The sequence below is a fragment of the Lonchura striata genome, chromosome 1 (assembly GCF_050655825.1).
Source record: "Lonchura striata isolate lonStrDom1 chromosome 1, ASM5065582v1, whole genome shotgun sequence".
NCBI lineage: Eukaryota > Metazoa > Chordata > Aves > Passeriformes > Estrildidae > Lonchura > Lonchura striata.
In genome coordinates this window covers 43,476,575-43,493,030 of record NC_140703.1, presented here as the reverse complement: position 1 = coordinate 43,493,030, position 16,456 = coordinate 43,476,575, and the positions used below count along the sequence as shown (strand labels likewise).

Sequence of the window (16,456 nt, the reverse complement as noted above, 5' to 3'; positions counted from 1 at the left end):
GAGGTTCAGGAGAGACCTTCTTACTCGCTACAGGTGCCTGAAAGGAGGTTGTAGCAAGATGGGGGTTGGCATCTTCTCCCAGGGATCATGGGATAGTATGATAGGACATGTTATCAAGCTGTGCCAAGGGAGATTCAGCTTAGACATCAGGAGCAAATTTTTCACAGATAGGGTTGTTTAGCTTTGGAATGTGCTGCCCAGAGATGGGATTGTGGTGTTACCATCCCTGGAGGTGTTTGAAGGACTGGGCATGGCACTTAGTGGTCTAGTTAACAAGGTGGGAATGCATTGGAGGTTGGACTTGTGGTCTTGGAGGTCTTTTCCAACCTAAAAGAGTCTGTGATTCTATGATTCTATGAAGTGGGTTTGTTCAGCCTTGAGAAAAGAAGGCCTAGGGGACACCTTATCACTGGTTTCCAGTATTTATGGGTGACTGCAAAGAAGATGAAACTCCCTTTTTACAAGCAGTCACATGGAAAAGACAAGGGATAATGAGTACAAGTTACTCCTAGGCAGATTCTGATTGGACACAAGAGGAAAATATTCCACAATGAGAAGAATCGGCCATGGACATATCGTCCAAGATTAGTGGTGGACTCATCACTGTTGAACACTTTTACGATTCATCTGGACAAGGTGCTGGGTCACCTTGTCTAACTGTGATTTTGCCAAGGAAGGTTGGACTGATTAGTCCTTGAGGTTCTTCCCATCCTGGAATTCTGTGATTCTGTGATAAAAGCCCATATGCAAATTTCCAATTTTTGGAATAAAGTACATGCTTAGAGACATCCTTGAGTATTTTAAATTAATTGGAACTGGCAATACTTAAATCTGTTCTTGTGTTTGCAACTTTTTTAGGTCAAGATTTTTTGTGCATTTTGTGATTTCTGCCATTTAGACCTTACATAGATATATTTTTGTTCTTTTCTCTCTGATACGTAGTTTCTTAATGCTGGCCTTGAGTTAAATGTAGACCTGCTGTATTGCTTAATTAACATGAGAAACACTAAGATTTTACAGGATATTAATGATAAGGTTAGAAAAATTACAATATTAATTAAATTAAACTTGCTTCTTAGGGAAGTACATGTCTTCCATTGAATGTCACTGAGTGGCAACCATATAGATGAAAGTGTAATAGTTTATTATATGAATAACTGTTCAATTTTTCAATCCTAAATTCAAAGAAATTTCAAACCCCTGAAATATTTTAAAAGTAATTTCAAGTCAGTTGTAAGTAAACTAAAGAATAGCAACCAATGTCTTCAGTAATTTATTTCCCTGTATGGACTGTTTCTTGATCTATAGAAGGAAAGTATCAATAAAAACATACATTTCATAGTACTATATTTGTCATTTTCTGTGAAAGTATTAATTGTCTTTGGGTTTTATAACCTCATAACTTGAGACATTAATCTATCCCCTTTCTAATCTTAAACCTAATAGGATAGCAGGCAGCTGGATCAGGTCCTGGAATAAACAAATACTCAAGTCTTATTTATTATGAATGAATCTGTAATTTTCCCAGGCTGATTATCACAGATTCCTTGTTCAGCTGTATTGCCAAATTACTGTGTCCTTCATTGTTTCAATCAGCTTTCAATCAGCAGTGGTTACATGCAGAAAAAGGTGAATTAATTTTCCAGGTCATATTTTCTGAGGGAGGATCAAAGGGTTTATTAAAACCAATATGTATTACTTCTGCTTTGCTACTTTTCCTATGTTGTATACACCCCATTAAGGTGTACACGGCTTGTTTCTCTACATAAAACGCAGGAGCATAGTGACCTTAAAGTAAGGGCCATTGTGTTCTGTCAAAAATAATACATCATTGATGCTTTTCACCTCATTACAGCGTAAGGAGAAGGGTAGTGGGATGTTAGACTTCTACTAGAAACCCAGTCCTTTTAATATAAAAGTAATGTCAGTAATGTCTGATTGTCTGTATGATTCTGTATACCTAGTTAAAAAAACTATTGAAATACAGAATTAGGTAGTAAGGAGAAAATAATAATTTATATGATAGTTGGATTAAACAGATTTTTAAAATGTTTTTAGGTACATGTAGAACACAAACACTATAAACATGCTATTTATAGTAATCAGGGGTAGGGGAACAGTGAGTATCAAGAAACTGCTTGAGTGGTTAGCTGTCTTAAAGTGAGGTAATGAAAATGTTATGAAAAAAGTGTGTGTTGTCTAAATACGCACAGACATATAGTATTAAGAAGTCTATATTACAGTATTAAGAAAAGTAGTTATCAGAATGGATTAGTATTATTTACCCATTATGGGGCTACGTGGAGACATTTACTTATCTTACAGCACAAACTTACTTTCTTTGTAAACAGCAAATGAAAAACTAAGCTATTGTCAAATCTTCATTGTTTTCCTTATGTCCTTAAGAGTGTTTATTAATTTGATGTAGTCTCCTTTTTGTAGATGGGAAAGTTTGCTTCAAGTTATTAATAGTCACCTCTCCTGTAGATAGGTAACAAGTGGAGTTGTTTTATAGGTGGCTGTTAAGCAACATAATTAGCAATAAACACACGAGTAGTTCTACAAATCAGTGTGATATTAATTCTGATACATTTAGTCACTTGGAAACATGGGTACTTATTAACTACTAACATTTCCATGTGATAAGCATTCTGTTTGGTTTCTTTCTTTACTTGCTCTCTGAACTGTAAAAGTATCTGAAGCCATTATTTCTGAAAATACCTGAAATCATTATTTATGAACTATCAAATGCATTGTTACTTCTGTTTTCCTTCATGCCTACACAATACTTAGTGGGAAATTCCCAGCATGTCTGTGACTTATGCACATGTTTGTTATGATAAAAACTGGCTCTAGGTCTTTTGGCATAATAAATTGTCTATTCTTTAGTGGGTTTTTGTTTTGCTGTTTTTTTCCTTGGTTCAGCTGTAACATAAGATGTTACATGTTTGGTTCTTCACTAAGAAATCTCAAATTAGAAATATTTTTATTATTATCACAAGTGATAAAATGAGCACATGATTGTTGGGGCACTTGATACTAAACTAATTAAATATGGAGAATATGACCCCTGAATGTCATTGCATGATGGGTGTTACTGTTTTTGCCATTGCTCCTATGTCTATTTCTGTCCCCCTGTCATGTAAATCAGACCGTAAGTGTCAGTATCTTCATTGCATTTTTTGACACTTTTCTCCCTAAGATAGACTTGTTTGGCAGAACTAAAAATCTAGCAGGGTTTTCATCACCTTTGAGGATCTACTTAAAGCAAATATGTTCCATGTAGTCACCTCTGCATGGATTTGCCTTTTTATTGAAACTGGTAATATGTCACTGAGACACCTCTGAAGGCTTGATTTTCTGTGTCTGTTGGGTGCACTGCCAGATTGTTTCCATGAAAGAAATTTGAAGAATTGCTACCTAAACCTGTATATTTCTGTAGCCATACCACATGTATCTGTGCTTATTTTGGGAAGGCAGTTCAGCTATTAATTTGTTTTAGTTAATGTTGTTCATACCACTGCAGTATGTAAATAGCAATTAAAAATACCGAGGAAGGGAAATGATGCTTTAGGAATTGAAATATCTTCAATGTCTTCTAAACATTTACAGTATTTGTCAGTCTTTCACTCATCCCCCTAGGCACCAAAATAGGATTCAGCCATGAGACCGAAATGCTCTTAGGGAACTGGAGGAAAGGAGTTTATGTGTGTAGTAATTAATTACTAACAATTTTGGTTTTGAATATAAGGGAGTAAAAGAAGCAGTATCTTTAATTGACATTAAATAGAAACTGGATTGTAGAGCCAGCTGGCTCAGCTGTTGGCATATGACAGAACAGTGGGAATTGAACCAGAAAACACTTTTGAGGTTACTGTAACCTAGAATTCATGGCAATAATTTTAATGGGTGAGTGCTGTTCATCCCTTAGTGAAGGGAGCAGGATACAGAGGGAGAAGCTCAAAAGAATTTTCCATTATCATTTTTCATTTACACAAATAGTCAAAAAATAGAAAACTTATTCTGAATACAGTTGTAGTTTCCTTGTATAGATTAAAAGTGCAATCCAACACTAGTGGAAAATACTAATGTTCTTGGTTAACTCTTTCTCTAACAGATCAACAATTTTCTTTTTCAGGTCGAAAATTGAAAAAGTTTAACAAAATCAAGGTTGTGAGAACGTTAGATGTTGCACTCCAGCAGCCAGCAGCACTTCAAGATGAAAGCCAGTCTCTAACCCAAAGGCTGTCCTTTTCTCCAAATCAAGAAATACAGTTTGTTCCCCCAATGATAAGTGTTCTACGAGGCATTGAGCCAGAAGTTGTCTATGCTGGTTATGACAATACAAAACCTGAAACACCAAGTTCCTTGCTGACCAGTCTGAATCATCTTTGTGAGAGGCAACTTCTTTGTGTAGTCAAGTGGTCTAAATTACTGCCAGGTAATATAATTTCTTATATGTAGTGAATTGTAGTAAAGCAAATACTTCATGAAAGGAGCAGTCTAAAGAGAATATTATTGACTGCCTGTTCATTCTTTTCAAATCTCAAAATGATTAAGCTTTCACTTATCAGATAATATAACTAATCAAATATATTTTAATAGAGAAGCACATTTGAAAGAATCCATCTAAATATTTATATTCACTCCAAGAAAGCACAGGAGCTCAGCAGTTCCTGTATGTGATTGTTATTGCAGCCTTTCTACCCAGCCCCTCTTACTCTATTATTTATTCATTTGATATAAAAAGGTTGTGTATCTGCTTACTCTTTATTCTTATTACTAAAATGAATTTTTGAAAGTAACAAAGAAGAATTTTTATAAATAATACCAATTAGAACTGAGCAGCTCACAAACAGACTGGTAATGAGAAGTAACTGAATTTATGAAGATCCACAATTGGATAAAAAAACATCCATGTTATGTATGTATGTGTGCTGTATCATGATAGGGATCATCATGGTCATCCTGGGATATATAGAAATCAATATATTGAGCAGAAAGCCTGGAAAATACAGTTTCATGAGCTCAGTTTGACACTTCAGTGCTGCAGGAAGCAATGGTCTCAATCACTGCTCTTCCCATTGCAGTTAGCATTCAACAGACCTCTTGAGTGAATTGATTCATCTCACTAAATGAGAAGAAAAGAAACCATTTTTTTTTTGTCCTGTATGGTTTTCTGATGTATTCATGAACTGAACAAGTTCACTGTGGAGGAGCATGAATGCCAAAGCTTGCTTGAAGGAGGTAACAGGACCATGCAATGAGGAACAGGAGTGCTGCTTTCAGTGGCAGGAAGCTGTTAGTTTCACTCAGATAATTCATGACAATCTTTAAATTTATCAAACAACAAAAATAATAAAACACAAACGTACAACTGAATATGGTTCTCTTTAGTTGAGCCAAGAAACATACTCATATATGGATGTTTTTGTGTGACAACTGCATCTTATGGTAAGAGCACTGATGTTCATGCTATCAACATTAAATGAGAATTTTTTACAGTGATCATGTTACAAACTGTCATATTTTTTACCAAAGGAAAAAGAGATGCATTCCTATCCTCTAAAACAGTAATTTCTGTTAAATAAATTTTGGTGTGAACATTTCAAAATACTGGATGAGAACAAAAAGATACGAGGTTAACTATCAGAGTAAGATACGCAGTTATTACCCAAGCATTGGAGACCTACATCCCCAAAACCTTTCTATGTCTTTCTAGGTGTTCTCAGTTTGATAGCTCATATTTGTAACCTCAATACACCTACTTAGCTGCTGTCTAAATTAGAATTATGAAATATTTTATCTATAATTTAATTTCCAGGTTTTCGGAATTTGCATATCGACGATCAGATAACCCTCATCCAGTATTCCTGGATGAGTCTAATGGTTTTTGCCATGGGGTGGAGATCATACAAACACGTCAGTGGTCAGATGTTGTATTTTGCACCAGATCTGATTCTAAATGAGTAAGTAGAATGCTTCCATGGTATATGAATAACATGTTGAACTTTTATGTGCCAATGGGAATGTGACTCTTGAGAACAAGATTTCATTCATTACTTGTCCTGTTTCAAAAGTAATGGCCAACTCCTCTGACCATATCAAAGTTCAGTATCTTTGGGAGGGGTTTCGTGGGAACCTCAACTATTCTGTATACATGGTTCAGCAAAAGCAGTTCAGATAGTATTTTAATTATCTAAGAAAAAAAAATTACACTGTCAGAAGATTTACTTCTATTCACCTGAATAAGTCATGAGTTAATGTTTACTAAATGAAACTGAGTGTGGGGTTTTTTGGTTGTTATTGTTTGGGTGGTTTTTGCAAATAATTTGCCTGAAATCTAAATGCTCAGTAAAAAACTATTTATCAAATAGGAATATCAAGGAAGCATTATATGAGACTGCTCTTTTCTTCTGAGGGATGGGAGGGACATTTTAGCTTGGATTTTCCTTCTCTATGCTGTTTAATTTAGATAATTGTAATTTCAGTCTTTGTCATTTTTCCAGCTCTGCAAATTAATATTGTCAGACTTGTAATTTTATATTCTTTGGTTATAGTACATGGGGGGTTGCCAGGAACAGTAAAACATAATTTAATCCCTATATTTGTGTTTCCTTAATAAATTTTTCTCAGTTATTTTTTCTTAAAATACTAAAAGAACTGCTATGAAGCAAGCTGAAAGAAAAACAGGTGTTTTGTAAGACATATTGTTTAAGGATTAAGAGGTGCATTTGAGGAAGATCTAGATGCCTGATTTTAAAATCTACAGATGTGCAAGATCCTCCCAGTGAAGTTCTTTGTAGAAAATACTCAGTAGAGCCAACCATATAGCTCCTGACCTTTTCTCTTCCAGATGATTGTAAATCACTGTGAGGTTGTTGAGTAATGAATTGTTTCCTCTCCCATTTTTATTAATTGTGCTGTACAAATGGAAATACTTAGAAGTTATGAGATTGAATGAATTTCTGGCTGCATTGTTGTCCCAGCATAGTGTGATGCATCTTATGGTTGCATTCAGAACAAACAAAGAGTGAGATGGCTTTAAGCAGTAATGTCTGGGGGTATCACCCCACTTGTGGACCACTGCTGGCAGCTTGTGAAGAAGACTTTAAGTACTTTGTTTGGTAATGGTGTTGAGATTTATGAACCCTGATTGTAATCCACCAGACACAGCTTCTAATTACCAACTCAATATCATCTATGCTGGGTGCTGATAACATATTCCTCTCTTGGTTGTAGAACATCTCAGGTCGTACTAGAGTTGTTATAAACAAAGAGCTATGAAAAGTATCTGATGCACTGAATCATATCTGAAATTATTTATTGAAAATTAGTTAGCTTTTAGGACAGTAAAATGTAAACAACTTTGTTATCTACAATGATGTCTAAGCTTGTACTTTCATGTTCACCTAAACCAAGGGTAACTGCTGAACACTGCCAAGAAAGTTAACTGTCCTGGTCATGCATCCCCATTACTTTAGCTGAGCTGGTCCAAGCACTCTGTGGCTGCACTGTCAAACAGATAAGGAGTTTATATGCCTGAGATGTACCCAGAAAAAGCCATTCATTAGCAAGTGGAGATGATCCCTGACATGACTCAACCATTTAGGAGTGCAAGCACTAATGGCAGAATCACAGGAGTGTGTGCCTAGAGGTAGAAAGAGATAATGGAAAGTCCTTCTGCAGGGGTAGCATACACCGTAGCTGTTTCATGATTACCATGAAACCACAATCCAGAGCTTGTGTCACAGCCAGTCTATCATTTAGTGAACTGAGTTGTTATGCTTCTGGGGAAGGACGTGTTTGGTAGCATCAGTTTCAGACCAAGAAGGCCAGTAGTGCTAGTTTGACAAAGTTTTCTTTGTATAAACACGCTACAAGGACTTACTGTTACTTGTATTTTGCAGTGTCTAAAATTTGAGTAAGAACACATTTAAGGTGCTAACCCCAAAAGCTGCTATTGCTCTTCATAGAAAATAATTAGCAAGAGATGCTGCCAAAAAGTAATAGATAAGGAAATTTAAAGTAGATCCATAAACAAGTCTTTTCAGGTTAAAAGATTAAATTTCTATGGTTATGTAATTTAAGAGCTGGTACAAGATACCAAATGTTGAACAACATTGGAATAATTTTCATTCAAACTGTCAGGAACGCTTTAAATAACAAGAAAAGAATTCCATGCATTGAAAAAGTATTTTTTAAATGGAAAATGTCTTCTGTTTTATTGCTGAGGTCACTACTTGCAGTCAGGTTGGAATGCTGATCTGAACCCCTTAGCAGGCGGAGGAGCAAAATTTTATCTTCCTATTATTGTACCTTTTCAAATCAGTCCAAGTTACTGGATCATCAGGTTAATATGTGGTGAATTCAGTCTAGATTAGAAACTTTGTAATGCTAGTATTGCAGTAATTTCAGTTGAAAATTATTCTCCTACTCAGTACACGCAATAATATATACTCAATATACCAAAATCACAGAGAGAAAAATGGTATCAAAGTGCTGCAAAAACCCCACAGTTTTATGTATTTCCTGTGTGATTTCTTCTGGTTACTTCTGTGGGAATTTAGGAAAGGTTGTATTAATGTCTCCATTTACTTAGCATGTACCATTTTAACTGTTTCTTTAATGGCATAATGTGCTACAAAGTAATATCATTGATGCTAGAAGTACCAGGCTAGAGTTGCTACAAAGTATCTTGATACAGACATTTTTGCAAATCTAAGAACAAGTTTTTTATAGACTTTCAGATTTGTCTTCAGTTTTATGCTTTGAAATCTTTATGGAGATACAAGAACCTATGGACTTCTAAAATAAGATAGTACCTAGATATTACCTCACATTATTCATTAGGGTATTTTAATTAACAAACTCCCCTTATTTTTGGTGATTAGCATTCAACTTTGCTAGTTTTTGGGGTTTTTTTTCTGGACAGCAGTAACAGATTAAGCATCCAAAATAGTAGCACATTCATTACCGTAAAAAACTAGCATAGGAACAGAAAAAAATCAGAAAATTGTTTATGTTTATAAGCTTATCTTTAATTTTTGTAATGTGATAAACTGCTAACAAGACCTTTCTTTCAAGGAGTTAGTACTGGAGCCATTCTTTGTCTTTGTTTTTATGTCTTTTAATTTATTTTTTTTAACTTTTCTGGGTGTAAGACAGAGGATGAAAGAATCATCGTTCTATTCCCTGTGTCTATCCATGTGGCAACTCCCACAGGAATTTGTCAGACTTCAAGTTAGCCAAGAAGAATTCCTGTGTATGAAAGCACTGTTACTTCTCAACACAAGTAGGTTCTTTTATTTCTTTGTAACACATAACTACTAAAAGGGTTTTGAACCATGTTATTTAACTTGACAATCACTAAGCTCTCTGGCTTAACAAATGGAAATGTCCTAGATGTAATGTTAGTATTCTAAAACTAAAAAATACTTTTTTCTGATGTTTATAAAGAACAAAGAATTTGTGATTCATTGTTGGTTTTATTGTGCATAAAGATACTGGGGAAATGTTGGATCCCTTTTGACATATGGCTATGCTGTGTTACAGATTTTCAAAACAACTGTGCAGTATTTCTGCCTAGAAACATTAGTTCAAGTGACTCTACACAGAATTAAAAAGTCCCAACCAAACCAAAACAACCTTAAAAGTATTAGAATATATTTTAGAATATTTAATAAATTATCTGAGGGCTTTATCTTGACCAAAATCTTAATGCATGTTTGCTTAAAAGAATTAGGGAAGTGGCCATGACAGACAATACTAGCATTTATTCAACTTTTTATAGTTATAAATAGGTGAAGTTCAGCACAGATATAAACAAATGGAAATGTTTTTCTTTGGTTTGTTTCTCTGGAAACAAAATCCGTGGTCACTTAATTATACGCATCTTTTAAAGAATGCAGCATACAGCTGCATTCCCTTTTACAGAGGAAATGTGGTTGCTGGTGAACTTATCTTCCAAAATCTTCTCTGAAATACTAAAATTTGCATCTGCTGAGGCCATAATTGTTACTTATGAATCCCCAAATAGAAAGTTTCAAAGTTATACAGGTGCTGCTAGAAATGAGAATAAACACCTTTGAAAAATATAGTTGAAAGAATGTAAAAGTTTGATTCTCAACACACAATGGAGTCAGAGGAGAGATGGGTAAATCCTGCATGACCTGCTTCTTGGTTTTACAAAGTTTAAGTTATTGATAAGGAATTGAAATTTACTCACTCTCAATCTGTACATGGCTGGTATTTGCATAAAACCATTCTTAAAAAAAAAACTGGTCTCAGCAGAGAGTAAGTTTAAAAATATTAAGTTTAGCTCATATGAACATGGAAATTACTAAAAGAATGGCAAAATGCCATACACTCTGCTAAAGCAGTAATGTGGATAAAAATCCTGATGTAACTCCAGTTGCTTTGTTAGAATATGAATGTATTCCTATTTTAAATGTTTTCCACCTTGTTTTCATCCCAAAAAAAACTTTGGTGTCTATCTTCTGAAATTCAGTTACATTTAGATAAATTTGTGACTTTTCAACTATCTCTGTTCCAGAAAGTTCATATCAAATTCAAAAAGGCATTACAGTGGTTGGTTCAATCCCTCTTATTTCTGAGTACATCAGTTTAACAGAATTCATCCAGTTACCTTTCTTTATCAACTGCATTGCACTCAGAAGCTATGTTTTTAAGATTATATGTTTATGTATATGCAAGAAATTACTTTTTAAAAAAAAAAAGTATTTCTACCTGTTCTGATGAGTTTTGCTTTTTGTTCTCTCCTGCATTTATTTTCTTATAGGAAAAAACAATTTGTCACATCTTTGGGAAAAGGAACACACCTAACAGTTGTTGCTGAGACATTTAGTAACCATTTAGTACTGTATAAATATAATTCCACAAAAGTATTTTCAAAAAGCCATATAACCTCATTGTTGTTCTAAAGTGTTTTAAGATTACTTTTATTTTAGTCATGATATTCATCTTAATCCACTTCAGTTGTGAAAGTATAGCCATTTCAGGCTTTTGTATACTAACAGTAAATCAAGTCTAATCCTTTAGTCTCTCATTGTGTCTTGTGTTCAATTTATTATTTAGATTAAATGTTTTTGACATATTTAGATAATTCCAAAGAAACAATAATTTGAATAAAACTGAGTGTCAGTCTCGATACATTTCTAATTTTGAATGGACCCCCAGCCTAAGTTTCAACACTATATTTGATTTTACAGATTTTTCTTTGAGTTGGCTGAGGCTTAAATGCAATGCTTTCCAGACTTCTGATTTAAAGGAATTTCTAAATCTTTTTACATAAGATTTTGGCTCAGTTCATGCTGCTGAATAAAAGCATCCTCATTCTTGACATATGTTCAAGGGAACAGCTTGAATAGATAGCTCCAAGGAACTTTTTGTTGTTAGGTAGGGATGTGACTGTCTTTTTGTAGAACTCAGAGGAAAAAGGCCATTCACCGGTAGGAAATACCTTTAAAATTAATTTTCAGGGAAAATATAAAGACTTAATTGCTGGTTTAGAGAAGTAAGTCAAGGATAGCTTCCATCTAACCCTAAATTTAATCAGAGTCACTTTATTATAAAACATTCCTTAGTTCTCTATAAAACTGCTGTCAAGAAATGTCCAGAATCATCCAGGCTTTGAAAATTAAGGCATTCTTTTTAACATGACACTTACTGCTAACAGTCACTAACAGGTTCTTTTTTCAGTGTTCTCTTCACGTCCTCATTTTGATTCTCACATCTGACCTTTAAAGAGAGAGAGTTCAACCAATGTTTCCTCCTTGTTCATGTTTTAAAAAGCTATTCACCTTTAAGTCTTTGATCGGTTCTGTTAAGTGAAAGAGGTTCAAACAGGAGATCCAAGCCCTGGCAACTGTACTGTCTGCACTACTTCAGAGCTGTTAGTTCATTCCTGGACTCCATTCTGAAGCACTCCAGCTAGATCTCTCTACCACAAATTCGCTGTGACGAGGGCAGATCCTCAGCAGTGTATGGGTCAGTCCATAACATGTTTCCTCAAAGACAGGAGTGGTTTTTTAAGCCATATTTTTTTTCCCCAGCAAACACATGTTTGTTAGGCTTAGGGATATTTCTAGACATAAGGGCATTAGCAAAATGAACTGATTGATCCTGGTGTATCCTTTTAATTAATTGTATCACTGTTTTTGGAGTAACTCTTGAATGGGAAGAAGTACCTGGCACATAACAATGAATTGCACTGTACAGCATGAAACACTGTAAATTTTTCCTGCACTTTAAATTTCATTGCCTTCAGAGTAAATTGTAGCTCAGCTGGTTTGGTTTTGTTTTTAAGTTCCTTTGGAAGGTCTAAGAAGTCAAAGTCAATTTGATGAGATGAGAACAAGTTACATCAGAGAACTGGTGAAGGCAATTGGTTTGCGCCAGAAAGGTGTTGTGGCCAACTCACAGCGTTTCTATCAGCTTACAAAACTGATGGATTCCATGCATGATGTAAGTTTATTTGTTAATGCTTTCTGCTCTTTATGTAAGAAGGAGTTTCTTAAAAGTAATTCTATGGAAGGGAGTTGTCAGCATTACTAAACAACAGAAGAAAACAAAAAGAAATCCTTTATTGTATATGTTTGTGTGAATAGATAGTTATGTATGCAGCATCAGTATATGTATTGTGCACATATGTTATGGTATACAATATCAAAGTATTTGTGAGACATGCATTAGAGTGCTACCATTTTATTTCATTTTTAGTGCAAAATAACCACTACAATTGTGGGCTTTGGTAGGGGTGGTGTATATGTGTGTGCGAGCATGTGTGTACTTGTTCAGGAAAATAGTGTGAGGAAGAGGCAATTCAAGTTGCAAAGTCAGATTACTAAGAATTGGTGAAAGGCAAGCAAGATTGTCTTTGTGACCTTAGTTCAACTGGTTTTATGTGGATATTCTATACCACTTTTTCAGTATCTCTCTAGGTTTGGAAATTGAGTAATCTTTGACAATTCTAGATACCAAGCCCTGGACACTTTTGAACTCAATGTTGGTTGTGAGGAACTCCGAAGGACTGCAAGATGGGCAGGATCTTTGCATCTTTGTATTCTTCAGAATTCAGCAAATCTGCATTTTATTTTAATGCAAACTCTTCCTTTTAAATGCATACAGTAAAATAACTTGTGAGGAGGGAGAGAGGTTTGCTGCAAAATAACAAAGTGATGTTTGATCCATGGAGCATCTTCATTCAAGTCTTGTTTCAGCTCAGGCTGATAAAGTGATGGGAGATACAAGGAAAAGAAAAATCATCACACTGGAGAGATTGTGTGATGTTAAAGTGTAAGGTAGCAGAAATAGTCTGATATTTAACAACATAATGATTACTGGTCTGAAATAAAAATTGGAACCTCTGAGAGAGGCTAGAAGAGATGTAATAATCATGCCTTGAGCAGTTGCTTTCAAGGGATGAGAGTCTGTGGAGGTCAGTGTTTGCAGCATACATGGATATGATCATAATGAAAACCATGGCAAAGCTTACAGGTAAGCTGTTTCCCAGAGCAGTGATTAAATAGCAGGATGTGATCAAAGCATAAACTTGGGTGTGAGAATAAGGTGAAAGGTTGAAAGCTTATTAAGTAGTTGCCATTGTTCATCACATATGTTTTGAGTGAGGGTGATACTACTTTGTAATATTAGTGAAGCAGTGGTTTTATATGACTTGCCATAGCTATATGTATAATTTTTGCCGTTAATAGGGTCTGACAAATACCCTCATTACTGATTCAAGAAAGGACAGGGTGAGGTATAGAATGATGTCAGCTGATGAATGTATAAATGATTGACAGCATGTTTATGTGGCTGTATTTCTGTTAGCCTGATTGATCATGTTTGTATTTTATCAAATCCAGCTGGTGAAACAGCTCCATCTCTTCTGTTTGAACACATTTCTCCAGTCCCGTGCACTGAGCGTTGAATTCCCTGAGATGATGTCAGAGGTGATTGCTGCACAGCTACCCAAGATTCTAGCAGGGATGGTGAAACCTCTTCTCTTTCACAAGAAGTGAAATGTCTTTTCTCTTATCATAGAGATGATATTTGGGTCATTTTTTGTTTGATTATTTTGGTCAAGATTTTGCCATGTCAGGACTTCAGCATATTTGACATACTTACCCTGCCAACTGCTTTATACCTGTAACATACACAAGCCATTCAAGCTTGATGTACATATTGTGAGTTCCTGATTCCTTAACTGCAAAAATCACAACAGTCATTAAGAAATGTTTTATAAACTTGTCTAAACTGCTTTTTAGATATGCATATGAATGACAGTGAATAGACTTTCCAGATTTCTAACAACAGTTAAACATTTTTCTTACACATTGCACACTCTTGAATTTCTGGTATGACATGGTGCAAAATTTTTACTTTAGTACATTGTGTGCATGGGTACATGTGAGCATGTGCATAATGTAAGATTTTGGAGGAATTAAAATAAATATTGCCCACATTTTCTTATGCATATTTTACTTTTTATTACTGCAATGCCATCAGAAATAACTAATGTGCTAGGCACACAGTATACATTCATAGTCTCATCTGTGGTCATGTTGCATTGAAACTCTTAAATCCAGCATACTGTTTTCTGCATAATTCAGTGGGGCTCTTTTTCAAAACTCAGAAAGTTTAGGAGAATTTCAGTGTGTATTACACCAGAAGTAATGTGTATTCAAACCCACTAAGCTTTGGTTTGTGTTATTTTACCTTAAAAGTTCAGCACTTACTAAAGCTAAATCACTTAGCTGTAATCCTAAATTCATCAAATCTTACATTCTGTATTTCAGAAGCTTTAAATAGAGATGTTTTCACTCACTGCAACTCTTAATAATCTTAATGTTTTGAATTCCAATGCTGAACACTCAATCAGCCATTAGCATCAAATTATAGTGAGATTAGATGCAAAAAGAAATGGAAAATATGACTGCAAACATTTTGATACACATCAGAGTCATTTCAGTATGATTTAGTAGAGCTACATATTTTCTATTTTAAAAGCATACCATTATAAATGGGGTAACTGTCAAAAAGGAATTGGATTCAATTAGAAATGAATATTCAACTGAAAAATTATAACATGGTGGTGTTTGTTCCTTTGATACACTTAGGAAGCAACTCATGCATTTAAGGCAGTAAATTGTAGATATATTCAAACAGCAGAGAAACAGATAAACCTTAAGAATTTATGAGTTTATTAAAATACAACAAATTTTGGCAGTCATTACAAATGATACATAAACATAGGAAATGGTGAGTCTTGTTTGGATAGTTCTGGCCTTATGCTTTTGCTTTTGCACATGGCTTGTTAGATGCCCCTATTGTGTGACTGTGTCCTGCTGGTGGTGTGTAGCTTGGTCTGTACAGACATATCCTTGTCACATGAACAAAGGCCCCTGGGATGTAAGTTCAGTATCCCCAGCTAAATCAGGGTGCCCCTCATTAAAACTATAAGTGATATTGCTTGTTGGTAAAAATTACATCTTGGAAAAAACTGTGGACAACTGACAAGTACAGGAATGTCTCAAGGTGTCCTTACTGGTCATAATTTCCTAAAGCCAAAGAAGAAGAATCTACATTAGAACTGGGAATAAGAGCATTTTTGAGATCCCCACATAGCAGTACAAAACCCACTAGAGCTGGTGCAAATGTGTGACCCTAGATAAAGTGGTATAGACAGACTTTTGTGTTATTTGACTGTGTTTGTCATTTCTAACTGCCTAGGAAACAATGTCTTTGATATTCCATACAGTCTGACTTTTAACTGTGATCCTTAAAGCAATTATGTTTTAATAAATACCACAAAATTCTTTATTTCTACATACTGAAGTTTTTTTTTTCTTTATTTTGTGTTTGCATCAGTAAATGTGACTTTCAGTAAAAAAATCCGTTTCAATCATTCCACTTCCATGTAACAACAGTATTTCCATGCATTATTTTGGAATTGAAGTATTGCCACATGATTTACCACTGAGTAAGCAGACTGTCTATGTTACTGTTTAGATAGAACAGATAACAGAAACTTCCCACACTAAAAATTACTCCTCATCACCCTAATTTTGAAATTAGAAGACAGATCAGGCAGTATGTTTGGCTTAGGAATGCATGAATCTGCCTACATCTGCAATTTACTCAATCCCTAAGTGGCTGACATGTCACCGTGTCCCATGAATATGACAGATTAGTCTGAAATGCACTACATTTGCCTCAAAGGCATAATCAAAAAGGAAAAAAAGATACCTTTTGGGAATAGATAACAAAGCTTAAAAACATTCTCAAATTGTATTTCTAAAAGACCTCTAACCCAGAAAATTCCTAGAAGTTCGTGGCCATGCTGAATTCACTACACAAGATGGAATGATTGGGTAATTGTGGTTGCTGTAAGTCTGAAAGTCTTGTGATCATTATGCGATTGCCCGAAGTTTGA

The 16,456-nt window shown here is 34.9% G+C and overlaps 1 protein-coding gene across 1 annotated transcript in view; it reads left to right on the top strand.

Annotated features, from left to right (window-relative positions):
- PGR (progesterone receptor) overlaps positions 1 to 15,843 on the top strand; it is a 32,079-nt gene extending 16,236 nt beyond the window's left edge. Inside the window, exons 4-8 of the mRNA XM_021529398.3 lie at positions 4,139 to 4,441; positions 5,825 to 5,969; positions 9,165 to 9,295; positions 12,329 to 12,486; positions 13,887 to 15,843. Coding sequence (XP_021385073.1) covers positions 4,139 to 4,441; positions 5,825 to 5,969; positions 9,165 to 9,295; positions 12,329 to 12,486; positions 13,887 to 14,042 — 893 coding nt within the window. The 3' untranslated portion in view covers positions 14,043 to 15,843. The remainder of the gene's footprint in view (positions 1 to 4,138; positions 4,442 to 5,824; positions 5,970 to 9,164; positions 9,296 to 12,328; positions 12,487 to 13,886) is intronic.
- The last annotated feature ends 613 nt before the right edge of the window (positions 15,844 to 16,456 follow it).